Below are 21,614 nucleotides of genomic sequence, written 5' to 3' on the forward strand. Positions count from 1 at the left end.
CAATAAACTCCTTTTTAAATCAATATTTTGTGTCAAATTATTGATTTATTTGGTAGGTAGCCATGTAATAAGCGGGATAATGTAGAGCAAGGCAGTTGTTATAGCGAATACAACCCCTTCAGGCTGATTCAAGCTCCGCTTCGCATCGGGGTCCTGATCAGCCTGAAGGGGTTGTATTCGCTATAACAACCGCCTCGCTCTACATTATCCCTTACTTATATTACGATGTTATTATGAATTATATGCCTTTCTCCATTGACATTCTGAGTTGTTCAAAGCGTTTCTGATGATTGTTAGAAGGCAGCTGTCTGACTCTGAGATGGCGAACGGGAACATAGTTTGTGTAACATTAGCAACACATTATTAGCGGTTTGATAACATAGTCAAGCAAAAGGCTAATCATGTTAATTACCGTTATGTGTCTGACGTTGTGGAGAGTGATACATAAAATGCATTATCATGTGTGAATGTCAAATCATATACCCATTAAAGAAATAATCAGTAGCCTACCGGTATCGTTAAAATTGTAACAAAAAGTATCGGTATCTTATCGAATTTTAAAAAGTTTGCTATCACACATCTCGGATTGAAAGGTATGTTGACCAATCAGAGGTCATGGGACCAGAAATTTTTAAAAATCTGTTTATAAGATTTATTTTCCCTTTAAATTTGTCCAGTTATTTGCTTTGTCGAGTTGTGTGCCTCAATCCTAAAAGGCTGAGACAAATGAAAATGAAAATGTATTTGTTTAATGCTTTCTACATCAGTGGTTTGCATATTTGGCACGTGTTTAAACAACATTAAATCTTAATGTCAAAAACTTAGTGTATTATAGTTTTAGTGTGTTTTCTTTTAGGGGTAGAGAATGAAAAGATACAGTATATGTACTCCTGATTTCACATACTGGTTTTCTAATATAGTACTGAAGGATAGGAGAAAAAAAATAATTTTTAAAGCATAAATGGTCTAATATAAGGCCATATAGGCTATCTTTGCGAAGTTTAGTCTTTTTTATAAATATAAAATCGGTAGGCTAACTGCTTTAATTGACATTAAATAGATTGCTGCAAAACAGAACTGGTCTGTATTAGCAATATAAATGGATTGTTTATCTGAAGTGAGGAGTAATTGCTTGTGCAAAAATCACTGCACTGATGCTGGATGTTAGGGGTTGCTCATAATCTTTTTACAATTTTTTTGTAGGGGCAATACAATAGTAATAAACACACGTCTTATCAAACACAACTAATGAAAATGATTTTGAAGGAAAAGACTGAACAGTTGATTCAGCATAAAGTTGGAATTTAGATCCCCTGTAGAAAATAGTTTTGCACCTTTCTAAAATAGCTGCAATTTTAGTAGCACAGTATTAAGCAAGATAGGTTTCAACTCTTGAGTCTCTGACAGTTAATAAACTGAACTGATCTGCTGTAAAATGGACCACTGCAGGTTTGGCGTTGTTTTGGCTAACTTTAGTCACTGTCAATTGCAACAGTGCCATCTAGTGTTTAAAAATTAGAAGACAAATTGATATGTAGATGCAACTTAATGCAATTTTAAAACTCATTGTAGGGTGAATCCCATTAAAACATGTCCAGATCACTGTTTAGGACTCTTTTTGGCATTGTGGCACTTATGTGATAATATGGCAAAAAAAAAAAAAAATTTCATTCAATGCCATGAGAACAAGAGGTATTACATATTCACATTATCACATTAACATTAGCTGCCATGAAATGAAATGAAATAAATAAACCAATTAAAACAGAAAAACAAAAAATCCAGAGCTTTCAAAGCATTACATGTTTTCAGCGCTTATTTGTTTGTTCCAAAAGATTTACAGATAATTTAAAGTCATTTTTAAATTGTGAAAAATTTGGTTTGCATTGAGCCCACTTCTTTTTATGTAAAATAAATAACTGCATATTTATATTGCTCTATTACTCTATGCTCTTTATATTCAAAAATTTAATAAAAAGTATAAAAAAGCACATCAAATACAAAAATGTATATCAAACACTTCAGTTTTCTACTAATAAAGGTTTCTAAATCTTTCCAAAATAATTGAGTAGATACAGTGAAAAAAACAGATGCAAAATTGTTTATTATTTATAGTGCACAAAATTCACAGGTATATGAAATATTAAGCTTAAATCTTTCCAAAACATGATTAGCAAGATTAAATCTGTGAAGTATTTTGTAAGACACTTCCTTAATTTTGTTATTAACACAATTTCCATGCTTTGACCCAAGACATATTACCAAATAAAAAAGACCAAAAGAATCTTGCTGCAGGAAAAGACAGAACAAAGAGCATTTCTTATATCCTTATTGCTACATTTTTGTTTTAAAACAATAACATTATCAATGAAAATGTTACCACAAAGATCATCCATGTTGACTTTAAGAGTAACATCACACTCTTTGGAATCACATCAAGAACAATAGCAAACTCTCTTGGTTTAACTGGTAATTGAAATTTTAATATGATAACAAATATCCATTGGAATTAACAAATTGTCTTACTAATATAATCCCTTCATTAATCCTCTTCATAGAATAGTGATTTGTTTTATATTGCTTATACACCAATTTCCATGCTAGCAGGGCTTGTCTGTGAAAACTGGCCAATTTAACAGGAATTTTGTTCAGAACAGAAAAAATGCATTTCAACAAAAAGTCTATGCCTCCAAGAGTATTAAATATATCATTAGGAAATAAGTTTCAAAGACTTTCTCTATTCTTCAAAAACTCAATCCACCATTTAATTTTGAAGGTGTCATTAAGTGTACTATAATCTAAGACCTCAACTACTCCTTGCTCTTTGGTGTTACATATTACCTCCTTTTTTTAAAATTGTGGCCTTTTTTTCTCTCCATATAAAATCATAAAGTATCTTATCTAAGTCCTTAATATATGACAATAGACTCTATGCACAAACGCTGCTTACGTATTTACGGTAGAATCTCAGCCAGCAACTTCACTACAGCATAATTGTACTAGCGGCAAAGCTCTTTCCTAACGTATTGCAATCAAAAAATAATTATGAAAGTCTAGATAAGTATTGTTATAAATATAAAAATATATAACATGTCATTCTAGCTATTGCTTCCTGAAATTTTAAATATTAACAGTGGAAGACGGCAGTTTCACCAAACATTACTGTCTCGTTATGCGAAAGGGGCTATTACTCACCTTATTCTAGTAGAATATCTACTTCGTTTCAGCACAATGACCTTAATAAAAGCATGGGCAAAGTATTGAAGAGTAAACACTACTAGTGACAGACTTCATTTATCCCCGTACGGTTTATACCCTTGGCTATTCCTCAGTGCATTCACACTCTTTGTGGATCTTCCTTGGGTTCCACCTCGGCTCCTCCCTCCCTCGGCTCCACCTGGGGCCATCGTCCTTACAGCTCCGCCTTGGTCAGTTGTGGCTCTGCCTGCACCATGGACTTCTGGTCGACACCCTCCACCCATTCGGCTCCACTGGGCTCTGCTTTCCCACCGGCTCCGCATCAGTCCTCTGGCACCCTTATTTACAGTAGTTTAATGTAGTACTGACACTAAAACTCTGAAAACGTGAATTTTTTTTCTCACACAGCAAATTTTTTGGGGGTGAACTATACACAATAAATGTTGTCACTATCCACGATACATATTGATGCATTTTTGTATTGCGATATATTGTGACATGATATTGTTACACCCTTACTCACTGGTCATGTGACACTGTCGAAAGTGAAACTATTTCAACAGACTCCATTTTGTTACAGGAGGATTGTGAACAACAATAGGAGAGAAAATGTGAATAATGTGAATCAGTTTGAGAACATCAGATCAGTTTAATCTTGCTGTCCAGAGACTGAATGGACTTATGAACTGAATGAAGTTTGTGTCTGATGTTCTTCATTGTTGAGACAGAGGTAGGTTTGAACCAATTCATTTCTGGATTCATTCTCATGCATTATTTAAAGGGGAAATGAACTGCATTGTTTTATGGTTCCATAATGTTTCCTGGGGTGCACTTATAATGGTAGTATGATTTTTACATGATTTTTACAATGGTAGTATGATTCCCCCCCCCCCCCTCTCCCTCCCCCCTCCCCCCTCCCCCCTCTCAAGGTTTACTAATCATGAAAAGTGTTGATAATAGCATTATATTTAGATCTATAGCATTATATTCAGATCGTGGCATGAAAGGTTGCAGTGGATGAGCATTGTAGCCGATCACAGACATGTTGGGCCCTACTTTAACGATCTAAGCACATGGTCTAAAGCATACGGCGCAAGAGCACTTAGGGTGTGTCCGAATCCACTTTTGCTAGTTTAACTATGGGAAAAATGGTCAGCGTGTCCGGTGCATGGTCTAAAAGGGTTGTCCCTATTCTCTTAATGAGTAATGGCTGTGTTTTGGGCGTAACATGCAAAAAAAACAATCAGAGTGTAATTTCCCAATACCTTTAAAAGCCAGTTGCGCTCGCGGCATGGCGGATTCACAATTTACATGGCGGAGCATGTCTCCAGAGAGCAAATGGATCTGCTTGTGCGTGAGGTTAAAGCGCAAGCAAACCATCTACGGGACAAGCCGGATTCCACCATATCTGTATGTACACCATATTAATCTTTTACATTGTAATCCTTTTATTTTTAATATTTGGCTAGTTTGTGTGCTGCTGCTTACTGTCTTCCTTATGTGTATAATAAGCAGAATGTACGCGCGTTGTAGGTGCACATTACTAATGAGCTCTTTAAATAACAAAAAAAATACTGCGCCATTGACTTTAGACCAGGTTTCAGATGGTCAATGGCGCAGTCTATTTCAGTTGCCTCAAAATAGCAACATGCCAACAATACACCTGAACACACCTCATTTTCAGATCAGACGCCTATGGTCGCACAAATGGGCGCAAATTAATTTGCTATTTAAACAATGTGGCACAGGACGTGAAAATGATAACTGCGTTGGGCTAAAACTAGCAAAAACAATTGCGCCGCGCCTGGCGCTGCAGTGCACCAGGTGTATGATAGGGCCTGTTGAGTGCATGAATGCTGTGATCTCCTCATGCAACTCGATTTCTGCACACTAATGAATGCTTTCATCATAACTAACAGTGCAAACACAATGTAAATAAGAATCCAGAACTCAGTCACAGATAAACTTGCACTGTTTGATTGACAGCTTCTCCAGAGATTGTAAAGGGAGCGTTCTTTGATCACTTTCTATATATAATTAAGGGCCAAAGTTGCAACGATGAAGTAGACGTTGCAGAGTAGACGTTGTACTCTTCTTCTGCAGAGGCTATCTTTCACCTATCTATGATGTCATAAATTGGCACATTCCAAAACGGCTTGGTAACAGTAAAAGCTATTTTTGGACTGACAATGAAGTTTTCAGTTCTGAAGCTTACAGGATGTTTTTATAGTATGATGACCTCTTATATGTCAAAATTTGATTTCTCAGTTCATGACCCCTTTAATATTCAATTGCATGAGTAAATATCCTTCACCATCTACTGCAATGTCAGTCTGTTTTGATGTTTTATTCTCTGTAGTTAGTTTTTTGACTGCTGGCTTTTTTATTTGTGTAGTCATAAATAGAATCATACACTCAGGATTCCTTGATTAGCAGTTTCTTAAACCTTTGAACAGTGAGATTCAGTAAATGAATGATAGTTTCTGTTAATAATTTTAGTATTCTGTAGATTAGAGAAGAATTCACGATCATGTTGAAACTGGTAAAGCATACTGAAGGCATACATATTTTTATTGAATGTTTAGTATTGTATCTATAATGTTGTAAATTGTTGTACATTTCAATTCTCTGTTTCAGTAGTACTGCCTGTAAAATGAGTCTCTATGAGAAGAGGGAGGAGGAGGAGGAGGAGGAGGAAGATGTTCACACACACAGAGCAGCATCTCCAGAACTCAGCTGTGTGTCTATGAAGAGTGACGTTTCCATGGACTCTCCCCCTAAACTCAGTAATGTAGCAGTGACCTCTGGCCCTGAGTGAGTACAATGTGATTTCACTGCTTGAGTGAGACATTTCAAGAGGACATCAAGATCTTAAATTTTGAATTTAAAAAATTGTGAATCTTCAATTAGTGAGTACGGCCAAAGAAAACAAATGTGTTCGAATTTTAAAGACTCTCTGTGTGCGGCCCTTATGCTTTGTTTTGCTAATGTTTCAGGCTCCTTTTAGGGAAGGGTTCTGAAAGCAATGCCATGGAAAAAGTGATAGAATCATAACCCACCTAATTGGCTAGTGTGTTGATATGCGTTACCTGCCACTGTGGATTTTCACCCATATTATGTGGGTTGGTGGGTGTTAAAACCCTGTGTGTATGAGTGTAGGATCCATGGGCGTCGGAACCATTGTATATGGGTGGGACAAGACCCACCCACTTTTTAAGACCAATGATATTGGACCCACTTACTTTTACCGCCTCTATTTCAAATTTCTCTATTTCGCATTTGTCTGTTCGCCGTCAGTCAAATCCATTCCACTTGAGGAATTCCCTAAACTCCATTTCCGCTGAATCGCTACATTATATTTCTCAACGAGCCGCAACTGACGAAAGTAACCGCCCGTTGTACCCTTCAGTCAAATACTGCGTCGCAAACATCAATAACAAGTTGTCATTGCTGGCAAATGACCATGGTATTAGCGGGATAATCCACGGATAGCTGTGCATTTAATGCACGACGTGGAGGCAAAGAACCGCCCAACGTGAAGTGGAGTTTAGTTTACTTGTTTTAATTAAAAGGCACCAGAATACATGAAATGGTATTTACTCCAGTAACATTTTTTCTGGGGGAGGACCCACCCACTTTTTTTTTCTTCCAACGCCCATGGTAGGATCTAATTGTATCTTAGAGTTTGGTGTGCTGAAAACATATGTAAATGCTTTTATAGATCTTGATGTTTTTTTTTACAGTCAGTTTTTGTCTCATTTGATCTCTCTGTTTCTGAAGAGTAATGAGAGATGATGTGATCAGATCAGTGACCTGCACTGACTCTGACTGTCAGGCCTTCATCAGGCAGAGAGTCAAAGAACGACACAAAGCCAGCATGAAGAACAAGTATGAGAGATTATTTGAGGGAACAAAACTACAAGAGAATCAAACCCTCCTGAACAGGATCTACACACAGCTCTACATCATAGAGGGAGAGAGTGAAGGGGTGAATGAAGAACATGAGGTTTTACAGATGGAGAAAAAAGCTAGAACACAAGGCACTGCAATCTTCTTCAATGACATCTTTAACCCCTTACATCAACCAGGATGTTGGGAGAAAGACACAATCAAGACTGTTCTTACTAAAGGCATCGCTGGAATTGGAAAAACTATCTCTGTGCAGAAGTTCATTCTGGACTGGACTGAGGGAAAAGCCAATCAAGATGTAGATTTCATGTTTGTGCTTCCATTTCGAGAGCTGAACTTAATTAAAGATCACCAGTACAGTCTTCACAGACTTCTGCAGGACTTTCATCCTGAACTTCAAGATCTAGACTCAAAGATTTATGAGGAGTGTAAAGTTGTGTTTATCTTTGATGGTCTGGATGAACACAGCATGACACTGATGTTCACAGATGATGAGAAAGTTTGTGATGTGAATGAGTCTTCATCAGTGGGTGTGTTGATGTCAAACCTCATCAGAGGAGAGCTGCTTCCCTCTGCTCTCATCTGGATCACCTCCAGACCAGCAGCAGCCAATCAGATCCCCTCAAAATACATCAACCTTCTGACAGAAATTCAGGGATTCAATGACCCTCAGAAAGAGGAATATTTCAGGAAGAGAATCAGTGACGAGCATCAAGCCAGCAGAATCATCTCACATATTAGAAGGTCAAGAAGCCTCCACATCATGTGTCACATACCCGTCTTCTGCTGGATCTCTACCACTGTGCTTCAAAACCTCCTGAAACAAGATGACAGTGCAGAAATCCCTCAAACTCTGACTGAAATGTACATCCACTTTCTGCTGACTCAGATCAACATGAGGAATCAGAAGTACGATGAGAGAAATCCAGAGAAGCTCCTGAAGTCCAATAGAGACATGATTATGAAACTTGCTGAACTGGCGTTCAAACAGCTGATGAAGGGCAATGTGATATTCTATGAGGAGGACCTGATTGAGAGTGGCATAGATGTCACTGACGCATCAGTGTATTCTGGGATTTGCACTGAGATCTTTAAGGAGGAATCTGTGATTCATCAGAGGAAAGTCTACTGCTTCATTCATCTGAGCTTTCAGGAGTTTCTAGCTGCTTTATATCTGTTTTACTGCCATTTTTCCAAGAATAAGAAATCACTGCAGTCGTTTCTGAAGAAAAGATATCAGCGCTACAGTCGGATAAACTCTTTGTATGAGTTATTAAAAGCAGCAGTTTCTGAATCCTTACAGAGTGAAAATGGACACCTGGATATTTTCCTGCGATTCCTGCTGGGCATCTCATTGGAGTCCAATCAGAGACTCTTAGAGGATCTTCTGACACACACAGTGAACAAATCGGAGACCATCATGAAAATCACACATTACATTAATAACAAAATTAAGGATGATGATTGTCTCTCAGCGGACAGAAGCATCAATATGTTCCTCTGTCTGCTGGAAATGAAGGATCAGTCTCTGTACAGAGAGATTCAGCAGTTTCTGAAGTCAGAAAATCACTCAGTGAATCGACTCTCTCCGTCTCACTGCTCCACATTAGCCTACATGCTTCAGATATCAGAGCAGGTGCTGGATGAGTTTGATCTGAAGAAATACAACACATCAGATGAGGGTAGAAGGAGACTGATACCAGCTGTGCTGAACTTCAGAAAAGCTCTGTGAGTATTAATTTATCAAAAAACATCTGAAAACCCATCTCTTCCGTGAGCACTTAACCACATAAAAAAAATAAAATAAAAAAAAAAACTCCCCTTTCCCTCTAAACCTCACTTATCGGGCTTATGCTACTCTGATTAATGCCTGAACTTTGTATCTTGAGCACTTCTTGCGCTGCTTTTTGTTTTTTGCCTCTTCATGATGACTCGCTTAATCTAGTCCTACTTTGTAAGTCGCTTTGGATAAAAGCGTCTGCTAAATGACTAAATGTAAATGTAAATGTGATTGGAGATTAAACTGAATGTGTCTGTTTTGTAATAATACAGTACAATTCCTCTGTCAAATCACATGACAATATGTATTGTGGATAGTTCACCCAAAATAAAAATTACCCTGTGAGAAAAAATTTAAGTTTTCAGAGTCAGTACTACATTAAACTACAATATATTATGTTGAATATAATTTATAATAATGGGGGAATATTAGTGGGTCCTGATAATGCTACCAGTAAAAAGTGGCCTACATTATTTTAAATATATCTAGCCAGTGACAGAGTGCAAGCATATTCGTCTAAAATAATTCTGTATTTTCAGGTTCAGAATCATGAATATATTTATTCTGGTGTCACCATTGTCCAAGCCTATTCATTTGCACCCACAATGTTATATCAAATTTAAGCATTTAATCAACAGTACATTTTTTCTTAACCTTTTATTATATGTCTTGGAGTATCGCAATAATATCGTATCGTGGGTTCAGTATCGTGATATGTAACGAATCGTGAAATTAGGGTATCGTTACACCCCTAATTACAGGCCTTGGGTGCTTTTCATGCAGCGGAAAGATTTGAACAGAAAACAGATATTTTAAACAACCATCTCCTCTTTATTGAACTATTTGTATTTCTGGTTTATAGTCTTGCTGACTGTAATCTCACTGATCAGTGCTGTGAAAGTTTGTCTTCATCTCTACAATCATCAAACTCACTGAGAGAACTGGACCTAAGTAACAATGACCTACAGGATTCAGGAGTGAAGCTGCTCTCTGATGGACTGAAGAGTCCACATTGTCAACTTCACATACTGAGGTAAGAAAAACATTTACAAGAATCTGACCACTCCTGTGTGTGAATCAGTTTTAGATGATCTCCAGTGCCAGAAAATGTGATGATGGTGTGTGTGTGTGTGTGTGTGTGTGTGTGTGTGTGTGTGTGTGTGTGTGTGTGTGTGTGTGTGTGTGTGTGTGTGTGTGTGTGTGTGTGTGTGTGTGTGCGTTTGTAGATTATCTGGCTGTATGGTGACAGAGGAAGGCTGTTGTTTTCTGGCTTCATCTCTGAGTTCAAACCCTTCACACCTGAGAGAGCTGGATCTGAGCTACAATCACCCGGGACAATCATTGGTCAAGCTGCTCTCTGATCCAAACTATAGACTGGATAAACTCAAGTATGTTTAATTCTTCCAATCATCCCGTCCTGTGATTGGACATGTGTGTGCTACAGATCTTGTGTGCCAGAGAAACAAGCATGCAAACATCTTTAAAATTTTGTCTTTGAACTTCCGTTTTAGAAGTAGCTCTGTATATTTCTATGGCATCGCTGCCGAAGAGTAATTAGCTGGTGAAGTGGATTTACTTATTGTAGAGTTAACTAAAGTCATCATGAGCATTGTAATGTTTGAAGCAGATGTCATAACAAATGTCAGTAGAACAGGAAGATTTTAAAATGAACATTTCATTCATTAATCAGTAAGATCTTACCTTCATGCTGAAAATACAAACCAGAAGACCGAACACAATGAGCGCAGTGCTGAAAGGGGACAGGGCTACAAAAGGTCTATAACATCACTGAAAACTCATTATTGGATACAGCACACATATACACATACATACTGCACAGGAAAATAAGGACGTGTCTTGAACTCTGTGACTGAAACAGATCTTGATTCAGCTCAACAGCTGCTTGTGACCCATAATAACAGAGTCTGATAAATAGACTCAAGTCTCTGATCCTAAAACATCAATTCAAAGGTTGCTGCTATTCTAAACAGATCCAAGATACAGATTCAGAGATCACTTTCTAAATCAAAAGAAATGATGTTTGACCTCATGATACTGAATAAAGTAGATCAGCTCAACAGGAAGAAATTTTTTGCAGTTAGTAGATGAATATCAGTTATTTATTAAAACACTTGCACAAATGAAATGAAAGGATGTAGACACAAATGATCAGTGAATGTAAAGGTGAAGCCTGTGGCTAAAAGTCATCATTCACATGTTCATTTTAAACCAAAATCTTTAGTTTTCACGTTTTTAATTAAAAAATTCACATTTTTATTTTATTTTTTATTTTATATTTATTTTTAATAAAATGTAACATGAGTATTTAGTGATTAAAATCTTCATTCTCCTGTTTTTTTTTATAGTGTGGATCATGGAGGACAGTTCAGGATTACAACAGGACAACAGAAATGTAACACACACACACACACACACACACCTTAATTGCTGGGGGGTTTTGTATTATAAATGTTATAATCTCTCCTTGTTTTCAGATGCATGTGATCTCACACTGGATTTAAACACTGTAAACACTCATCTCGCTCTGTCTGAGAGGAACAGGAAAGTTACACATGTGGAAGAGAAGCAGTCGTATCCTGATCATCCAGAGAGATTTGATAAGTGTAATCAGGTTCTGTGTAGAGAGGGTCTGTCTGGACGCTGTTACTGGGAGGCTGAATGGAGCGGGAGGGAGGTTTATGTATCGGTGACATATAAAGGAATCAACAGGAAAGGATTGACCAATGGCTGTGTGTTTGGATACAATGAAAAGTCCTGGAGTCTGAACTGTGCTGAAACTTATGATGGTTTCACTGTCAAACACAATGATAAGATCACAGTAATATCTGTCCCTTCATGTCATTCTAACAGAGTAGGAGTGTATCTGAACTGGTCGGCCGGCACTCTATCCTTCTACAGCGTCTCTGACACAAACACACTCTTGCACTTACACAGTTTTAACAGCACATTCACTGAACCCCTCTATGCTGGATTTGGGGTTTATTCTGGTAGTTCAGTGTCTCTGTGTGAGATTAAACAGCTTTCTGTGAGAAACAACTAAGACACAGTTGAGTGAAAGAAACACACTCGCATTATCTCACACTGCTGTAAACTCTTTCTCTTTTCTAATCATAATTTAGGTGTGTGTGTGTGTATATAGAAACACACACATGTTGACTTGTCAAAATGAGACACACCATAGACTTCTCTTGTGTTTCTATAAAGACATTTGAATGCGACTAAAAGTAGTTTTGTCTTTTTGAGTCTCTAAGCACCACCTGGAGGAAAATGTAGTTTCTCGCTCACAGGAAACTGTTCTTAGCAACCAATTTTCTAGCTCTTCTGGCCTCGTTCAACCTCACAAGAAAACAAACCCTGCAAGATCAAACCTTGTTCTGCCTTGATAATATATATCCTCTCATCTCCAGTCCAGTATGTGCAACACCTTCCAGCCCCTCGTTCACAGATGCTCTTCACAACAATAGAGCCAAAGTCAGAGCTGCTGAGATGAAATAGCTCAAGACAAAAGACCAAACTGACCTGAGCAAGTATCAATCTCTCCTGTCCCCTTTCTCCTCTAGTGTTTCTGTTGCCAAGGTCTCTTACTACCAGAACAAAATCAGCTCCTGAGACACTGGGAAACTATTCACATCATTCTCTCTACTCTATCATCCTCCACCGTTACAGCTGTTACAGCACTCACCCACAGCTAACCTCCACCCGTACACTTTCCACTCTTCTTTTCCTTCTCTCCCCTCATGGATAACGGTGTCTCCAAAGTTCTCTGTGCCAGTCTTCCTACAACCTGTCCCTTAGAACCGATCGCTGTCCCACCTACTACATGAGATCTCACCAACACTGTTATACTCTACGACTGTACGCACTGTGCGTACCATGAGAGGGTGCTAATTAATGGGGTTTTATTTTTTACATAATTTTTCAAATGATTATTAATCAATCTGTGTACACTCATGACATTGTGAAAACAAGAGAAAGTGAGAATAAATAAAGATGTGCATTTGTGTGTTGTAAAGTCGAATGTGTGCATGTGAGTGCATGGGCAGGGGATGGGTGAAAAGAAATCTGATTGGCTAGTGTGGGGATATCATTTTAATAGACACTGTAATTACAATTAACCATTTGTGTTTTTCTTTTCTATAAGTTAGAAGATAAGTAATGTAAGTCAGCTGCCTAATATATTTAAACAGTCAGGGGTAATTCCCTGTATTGTCTTTAAATGATTTGTTTTAGTGGTCACCTCTAAGGCTGTGTAAGATCAAACACTTTTAAGGACTGTCAGCACGTTTAAGGACTGCCCACTGAATGCCTATAAGATACCATGTAAAGTTTCCTTTATCAGACTTGATGACTGCGGCTACCGACAGCTCGTGTTCTCAATAAAGAATTCTGCTGAGGATAAAACCGAGTCTCCTGGTCTTCACTTCAGAGTTTCCTACACTAGTTTGGTTTTGCCGCTTTTTGTACACACAAAAAATGACATTAGAGATAGTTTATCTTTAAAACCAGGCTCAAAATGAGTAAACGCCCTCTAAAGCAGCTTCGCTTAATTGAAACATTTACAAAAAGGCATAAAACTATGGAGTAGGGATGGAGAAATGAAGCCTCTTAAATCTTTGAAGCTTTCCTCTGATTGTTTCGGGGAAAGATTCGAAGGATAAAGAGTGTCAAAAACAGTGCCATCTTATGGCAGGTAAAATTTACAGCAGGCATGATTTTAGAATCAATATCAGGGCCGTGCACAGGGGGGTGGCCCGGTGGCTAGAGCCACTGCCCCTCTGCCCTCATCGACTGAGGTGCCCCTCTTCCCCATCCCCACCGCTCCGCTCAAAGCATTCCGCTGATTCCGCTAATCCGCTTCAGGTTTTCCCGCTCGCTCCGCAGCATCACTCACAGTATACGACAGTTCATGAAAACTGTCGCATTAACAGGTAGGCTATGCAAGACAGTGGTTGAATCTGCGAAATTAGTCATTTGTTTTTGTTGTATTTATGTCGGTAATGTTTTGCTCTGGGTCTTCTGGCTTCTGGCTCTTTCTTTGATTTATATCAACCAGGGCTGGACTGGCCATCGGGCATACCGCGCACTTTCCCGGTGGGCCGACGTGCTTTTTGGGCCGATACATCTCATACTCATACATTATTTTTATTATTAGGCCTATTATTTTTTCTTTTTCTTTTTAACGGCCCATAAAATTTGTACATCGGCGGCCCATTCGTTTTGTTTTGTTTTGTTTTGCTTAATTGGTGGTGCTGGGTTTGTGCCGGTGTAATGCATTGGTCAGAAAAAGTCAGCGTTAGGGTTTTTTTTTTTTTTCTTCTGACAGACCAGTCCATGAAACACGTAGATCAGCGGACCATTGGTTATTTTCTTGATTGACACTGGGCTGGGCCAATCACAACTTTAAACGAGTGAGTGAGCGCGCATGCAGCAGTGTCAGTGTGTATCTGTCAAAATAGTCAGCGAGATGGAGAAGAAACGCAAGGAATGTGCAGAGAAATAGCGTGAAAAAATAGAAACAGGCCCTTGAAGCAGACACTGTAAAATGTGTCTAAATATACACTACCGTTCAAAAGTTTGGGGTCAGTAAGATTTTTTAATGTTTTTAAAAGAAGTAGCCTATCTTCTGCTCACCAAGGCTGCATTATTTGATAAAAACAAACAGTAATATTGTGAAATATTATGACAATTTAAAATGACTGTTTTCTATATCTTAATATATTTTAAATTGTAATTTATTCCTGTGATCAAAGCTGAATGTTCAGCATCATTACTCCAGTCTTCAGTGTCACATGATCCTTCAGAAATCATTTTAATATGATGATTTGATGCTCAAGAAACATTCATTATTATTATCAATGTTGAAAACAGTTGTGTACAAATTTTTTTTTCAAAATCCTTTGATGAATAGAAAGTTCAAAAGAACAGCATTACTGTATATTCACATAGAAAACAGCTGTTTTAAATTGGAATAATATTTCAGAATATTACTGTTTTTGTTTGCATTTTTAATCAAATAAATGCAGCCTTGGTGAGCAGAAGATACTTCTTTTAAAAACATTAAAAATCTTACTGACCCCAAACTTTTGAACGGTAGTGTATGTTTTCTGACCTTCATCAGCTCCTGTGGCAGAGGATGATAGTGAGGAGGATCAGGAGAGAGATGAGAAAGTGTAGAGCCTGCGGTAAGCAGACCTACTTTCAAAACACTTAGGCTATGTCATGAGTGTAGGAACCCATTACCCAGTTACAGATAATTTCCACATCTGCATAGTTGACGATTACCACAATTCACTAGAAATTGAATGAGAGTCATTTGTAAATCATGTTTTCCGCCAAAATAAAAGCTTGATGCAGTTTCCGTCAAAATAAAAGATCATGTGCTTATCTCTTTCAAGTATAGAAATTGGTACAAAACTAATTATGAAAGTTTCCTTTATTGTTTTACAAAATATGGCTATTACTGTCATTTGATTAATATTATAACTATTATTATGTAGTAGGTGTAATGTAAATAGACACTGTAACTAAAAGAGGTTTGAATATTTCTTTGTTTAATTTGCACACTGAATATGGGTTGGAGCTTTTAATTTTGAACTCTCAAAGTGCACCAGATTGATGAATTTAACATTAAAATGATTTAACATTAAAATAATCCATCTCAACCCCCCATCAATATGTTATGATAAATTGCATCATGATATTTTTACCATACTTTTGTGTAAAGACTGCACAAATTCTCCATGCCACGCATTACCACATGCAAATGAAGATAAGATGGAACAAAGACTTTCTCCAGGTCATCTTTGATTAGTCACCTCAACAAATGGGTATGAACTGATAGGACCCTTAATAGTGTCTGATTAGTTCAGATCTTTGCTCAATCTCATTGAGACAACATTCTCCTGTCTCCTTCCGGCAACTTCATCTTCAAGTTAACTTCTTTGGATTCAACGTGGACCACACCAAGAACCCAAACAAACGCTTCAGCGCACTCCAGGCAAAATCATCAAGAATCTCAAGAATCTCCTGCATCTGGACTTGTTCAGCAACCAAAGTAACTTAGAAACGCCTTTAGATGCGTTTCTAAGTTATTGTGCCCCTTTAAGGTGACCCTGATTCTCTGATGTTTCTCATAGGTTGTGGTTAACTGATTGTAATCTTGCCATTCTCTTTTCTTCTCTCTCTCTTTCTTCACTTTTCTTTACTTCCTTGATTCTGTATACAATCTCTGCTTAGTTTAGTTGTGTGTGTAGCCTACCCTAGTTTAATTTATTAAACCATTATATCTCCGCTTTATTGTCTCTGTGTTTGCCACATATCGAAGTCATTTAAACATCTTGATCTAGTGATACCTATGCTATTACCCTGCTAGAACTTTATTTACTTTAGTTGGAAAAGGTTATTCTTTCTTGGCCAGGAAGATAATATATCTCTCTGCTTATCCTGAGATTTACCGCAGTCCGTCGGATCCAGGCCGTATCCAGATCTGATGAACACCTGCGCCTGGACACGACGACAACACAGTCCTGAAGTGTCAACTAGTCTCTCCCCTGTGAAGGCCTCCTTCCCTTCCCTTTACCTCTGTACAGATAAAACGTTGTCAAAATAATTTCAGTTCACATTGCTACGCGGAAGCGATAAATAATTATGTATTATAAATTTTTAAGGCCAGACAAGTAATTTGTTGAGGTCAGTTTATAAAGAAAGACTACATGCCTGTGCACATATATATTAAACGCACATACCTATAGACTAAACACGTAATACGCATGTAATGTGCGTTAGCATTTTCACAGGTTTGCGTTTTTGAAGTGTGGGCAGAGTCAATCACATATCCTATAGAGAGATAGCACTCTCAGACAGATTAGGAATATTCACACATAATTTATACACATAAAAATATGATATCAGATATGATATAAAAATGAAAATTAGCCCATGATTTACTCACTCTCAAGTCATCCTAAGTGTTGTTTTATGGTGCATAATTTTAAACACATTTAACCTTATTTTAATTATTCTCAGGTTAGGTAAAGTAAGTCAAATCTGTCCTAAATAATAAGCATTTGAATTTCCATACTTACAATATTTAGATCACAGAAGACTTCTCCGTGGTCAGTTCAATCTTTCGTAAAACAGAGACTTATGGCAGGCGAGCTTCTTAATTTCAATTATATATTTTTTTTACTAAATACAGGTTAACTAGTTTACATTAAAGGTACTAATATATAAAATATAATTAAAAGTAAATCAAAACCAATTAATTTACATGAGGCGCAATGGCAAGGCATCTAACACCGGAGAGGCTGTCCTTGGTGAATCAGCGTCTGACTGGACATGTCATTCCAGCTCTTTTTAAAGTCCATCAACTTTTTGACATCTTCAGGAATCTCCTCCTGGAAACTCCCTAAAACTTGTTCATTGGTAATCCCCTCCTGGACACCCCCTAGGACTTGGTCATTTAAAGCCTTTGCCTCTTTGTCCTCCTTCTTCTGGACCTTTTCTTCATCGCTGTATCTTCTGTTTCATCCGCAACACATAGACGGTAATACTTGCATTTTTCCTCTTTCTTTGGCAAAAGTTCTTTCTAATACATTTTAAATTTCTCTCTACTCTGCCATATGCTAAATAAATGCTTACAACAATCAGTGTGGTATATTTTTCTTTATAAACCATTTTCTCAATAAATGATTTTACAACAACAATTGCAGTGTTTTTCTTTATGAACCACTTTCTTAATACAGTTACAATTATGGTTTACTACGACACATACGTACTTCATACCAAAAGGCATAATTATAATAGAATAATTGCACATTGCATAACAGTGTATATGACATTCTTTCAGATGAATACAATCGGAGTTATATAAAAAAAAATGTAATGCCCTGGCTCTTCCAAGCTTTATAATGGCAGTGAATGGTTGTTTCTGTTTTGAAGTCCATAAAACTGCATCTATCCATGATAAAAGTGCTCCACACGGTTATGGGGGGGTTAATAAAGGCCTTCTGAAGTGAAGCGATGAGTTTATGTAAGAAATATATTAATATTTAACACGTTACAAAGTAAAATTCTAGCTTCAGGCCAAATGACCCTACGCAGTCTACTAACGCCTAAAGCGCAACTTACGCAACTAATGACGTCAGAATTAGAGTAATGCGTCATGGAGTGGTACGTAAATATCAGCAGTATGTCGCATTTCTCGCATAAGTTGCTTTAGGCTTAAGTCAAATTCATATGTTTGTTTTGCCGGAAGCTAGTTATTTTACTTTATAAAGTTTAAATAAGAATATTTGTCTTACACAAACTCATCGCTTTGCTTCAGAAGGCCTTTATTAACCCGCCGGAGCAGTGTGGAGCACTTTTATCATGGATAGATGCACTTTTATGGACTTCAAAACAGAAACAACCATTCACTGCCTTTATAAAGCTTGGAAGAGCCAGGACATTTTTTAATATACCTCCAATTGTATTCGTCTGAAAGAAGAATGTTATATACACCTAGGATGGCTTGAGGGTGATCATAGTCCAGTCATTTTAAGCCAAAATGAGGGTCAAACTTGAACAAATTGCAACAGAAGCAAACTCAACTGATTTTGTATCCTCAATATGTCCTGAATAAGGGAAAAAAAAGCCCAGAAGAATCCCATTAGGGGAAAGTTCCGAAAAAGACCCAAATATAGCCTATTCACGCCTATTCATTCTTTTTCTCACGTGAATAGGGTTAAAATTTAACCTTTAGATATCACCATGAAAATTAGTGAGTTGATTACTTGCATCAAGACAAACAAAAAATGTATTACAAGTTTTTTTAAATGGTTTGTTAACATGGACAAACGGTGCATAATCTAATTACGTATGTGCTAATTTGCATAAATACCACAACAGATCTAAACATTGGATCGCGCCAGGTGAAAATGTCTTGTTGAATCTTGTTGACACATAACAGTAAAATACCTTACAGTTAAGGTCTGAATGGAACCCATTTAGGCTACCCATGAGCATTAATACATAGAGGCAGGAAGAAGTACTTTAGAAACCAGCCTTTATTAATTTTTAAGAGACTGGGTTTGGGGCTGGGTCCGTGGGACTGTTTCTGGGGGACGAGTCTGAGGGAAGAACAGGAGACAAGGGTAAGGAGAATGCAGAAGACAAAAGGTAGGCAAAATAAAAAGTGAACCCCCAGAAACAGTCCCACGGACCCAGCCCCAAACCCCATCTCTGCAATAATAATTAATAAAGGCTGGTTTAAAGTATTTCTTCCTGCCTCTATGTATTAATACTCATGGGTAACCTAAATGGGTTCCATTCATTGTCCATGTTAACAAACAATTTCAAAAAAACTTGTTATACATTTTTTGTTTGTCTTGATGTAAGTAATCAACTCAGTAATTTTCATGGTGATATCTAAAGGTTAAATTCTTTACCCTATATTCATGTAAGAAAAAGAATAAATAGGCGTGAATAGGCTAACGTTATATTTGGGTCTTTTTCGAAACTTTCCCCTAATGGGATTCTTCAGTGCTTTTTTTTCTTTACTCAGGACATATTGAGGATACAAAATCAGTTTGCTTCTGTTGCAATTTGTTCAACCTTTTTTCATAAAATGACTGGACTATTAATCATGGGCTAATTTTCATTTTTGAGTGAGCTATGCCTTTAAGATAATATAAAGTCTTTGGTATTTCCTCTGCGGCCACTCCTGTAGTTCCTCCAAGCCGGCAGGTGGCAGTAACGCGTTGCTGCACTCAGACGTTGGCGCATACGCGGGCTGAATGCATACGTTCCACAGGAAGCAGCGCTGGACTGGACTACACTTAACTATACAACAGGCAGCAAAAACGACTTCAGGCTGGGCAACGATACGCTACCACGGAGAAGAAAACTCCATCCACCCAGGGGGAAAGTCGAGAAGGAGAGGAGGCCCTGCAACACCGGAGGTGAGCCAAAGCGCAGTTTTGGCGCTCAATGAGGGCTTTTTATGTCTTTTTAACACAGAGGCCGCACTGACAGCTAGTTGAAGCATATGCACCCTGCTAGCGACGCGACGCAACTAACCAGAACGCTCTAATTATAACGCACGGAGCTAATTCGTGCTTCTTACACACTATACAGCTTAGTTGTTAACACGAGTTTCAGTTTGACGCGTCACGTTTCGGTTTGACGCGCCGCGTCACGTTGCCTGCTTGCAATGTTGACGTTAGCGCTAATGCGCACTTGTTCGGCGCAGCTCGTTGGTTTAACCGCATCACAGGAGAAAAAGCAGCGCGGCTTGAAGTCTTTAAACTCCTTTAGATGAACACAAAGCACTTTGTGTGTTAGTAAAACCTCCGGGGATCAAACACACATGAAGACATCAGGCCCGTGTGACGCTATTTAGCAACATCGCTAGCGCACTGACAGCAGCTGTGAGAAGTAATGTGACGTTGTGTAGATAAATATGTGTTTCTTCTTAAACTTTGAACTTTGTTTGCGCAGAACAACGGTTGATGCTTTGTTAACGTTAGCGAATTTTAGGGTGACATATCCCTTGCCTTTAATATAACACTCTTGGACGTATTGAAAGTGAAACATCACAACCTTTCCTATGTAACTTACTGTAGCTTGAAATCTTCAGGTCTAAAAGGGATGGTTCACCCAGAAGTGAGTGTATGATGAAATATGTCTTTCAATTAAAATATCTTTATTTGTGTTTCGAAGATGAACGAAACTCTTATGGGTTTGGCAAGATATGAGGGTGAGTAAATGATTATAGAAATTTCAATTTAGAGAGAGATATTCCTTTTAATATGACACTGGATCATGGATGATGTATTACAGAAACATCCCAACGCTTTAGTCCCGTCTCATCTACCTTGAAAATGTTGTGTTAGTTCATCTAAAAATAAGTAGATCATCATTTACTCACCCTCATGTCGTTCCAAACTCTCTGGGAAAACAAATGAAGATATTTAATGAAACCTGAGAGATTTGTGTCCCTCCATTTTAAAGTCCATTCCACTAAAATTTCAAAACGTTTATAAAGCAATAGAGAACACTCGCGTGTCAAGCAATTGCGAGCTTCTGTTTTCCATATTTGATGTGCTCTATGTATGTGCATGCATAGATCAATGTTTATATTGGAATAAAAGCCTAAAATAAATATTTTTTCATCACATAAAGGAAGTGAGACTTTGATTAAATCGCTCTATTCCCTTCTTTTACAATGTATTTTTTGAAGCGTCAACGTTTTGGGTAAATGGACAGAAATCTCTCAGATTTCACTAAAAATACCTTTATAATTCCGACCTGAGGATGAGTAATTAATGACAGAATTTTCATTTTTGGGTGAATTATCCCTTTAAAGGGTCACCCAGAAATGAAACCATAAAATAAAAGCCTAAATTCAATCCGTTCCTCATATAAATCGATCGTGTCTCTTCAGAAATTTCGCCTAAACTGCTCAATTCATATGGATTAGTTTTACGAAAGTTCTTTTTATGAACTTTTGAAGCGTCAGAGTGGTAGTTGCGTAGCTGTTAATGTAGTGTTAATCTCTCAGATTTCAAGATAAAAAGAAGAATGTTTATCTCTCAGATAAAAAGATCTTCATTCGTGTTCTGAAGATGAACAAAAGTCTTACAGGTTTGGAATGACATGAGGGTCAGTGATGAATTCATCTTCATTTTTAGATGAACTAACCCTTTAACTTATAGGATCGGATGTT

The 21,614-nt window shown here is 37.7% G+C and overlaps 2 protein-coding genes across 7 annotated transcripts in view; both read left to right on the forward strand.

Moving 5' to 3' along the window:
• Window positions 1-3,793: 3,793 nt before the first annotated feature.
• LOC311069819 (protein NLRC3-like) lies at window positions 3,794-13,264 on the forward strand. Its single transcript, XM_084093288.1, has 7 exons — window positions 3,794-3,928; window positions 5,836-6,012; window positions 6,979-8,835; window positions 9,750-9,920; window positions 10,114-10,275; window positions 11,254-11,300; window positions 11,383-13,264. The coding sequence occupies exons 2-7, from the start codon at window positions 5,852-5,854 to the stop codon at window positions 11,946-11,948; spliced, it is 2,964 nt and encodes a 987-aa protein (XP_083949414.1). The 5' UTR covers window positions 3,794-3,928; window positions 5,836-5,851; the 3' UTR covers window positions 11,949-13,264.
• A 6,400-nt stretch (window positions 13,265-19,664) lies between these two features.
• Window positions 19,665-21,614, forward strand: part of cul9 (cullin 9) — a 50,566-nt gene continuing 48,616 nt past the window's right edge. For 3 of the 6 annotated variants that reach the window (XM_084093899.1, XM_084093900.1, XM_084093902.1), the window contains exons 1-2: window positions 19,683-19,848; window positions 20,609-20,645. In XM_084093899.1, the coding sequence (XP_083950025.1) occupies window positions 19,684-19,848; window positions 20,609-20,645 (202 nt within the window). In that variant the 5' untranslated portion in view covers window position 19,683. Of the gene's footprint in view, window positions 19,849-20,608; window positions 20,646-21,614 lie in introns of all 6 variants that reach the window. The other 3 variants (XM_084093901.1, XM_084093904.1, XM_084093903.1) reach the window with 3 other exon arrangements.

Source organism: Abramis brama (assembly GCF_963993115.1).
Source record: "Abramis brama genome assembly, chromosome: 19".
NCBI lineage: Eukaryota > Metazoa > Chordata > Actinopteri > Cypriniformes > Leuciscidae > Abramis > Abramis brama.

Excerpts from the sequence above, each read along its gene's own strand:
- LOC311069819 (XM_084093288.1), top strand. The coding sequence starts at position 5,852 with ATGAGTCTCTATGAGAAGAGGGAGGAGGAGGAGGAGGAGGAGGAAGAT. Across the intron at positions 9,921-10,113 it reads TGTCAACTTCACATACTGAG|ATTATCTGGCTGTATGGTGA; the intron begins GTAAGAAAAACA and ends GTGCGTTTGTAG. Across the intron at positions 10,276-11,253 it reads TATAGACTGGATAAACTCAA|TGTGGATCATGGAGGACAGT; the intron begins GTATGTTTAATT and ends TTTTTTTTATAG.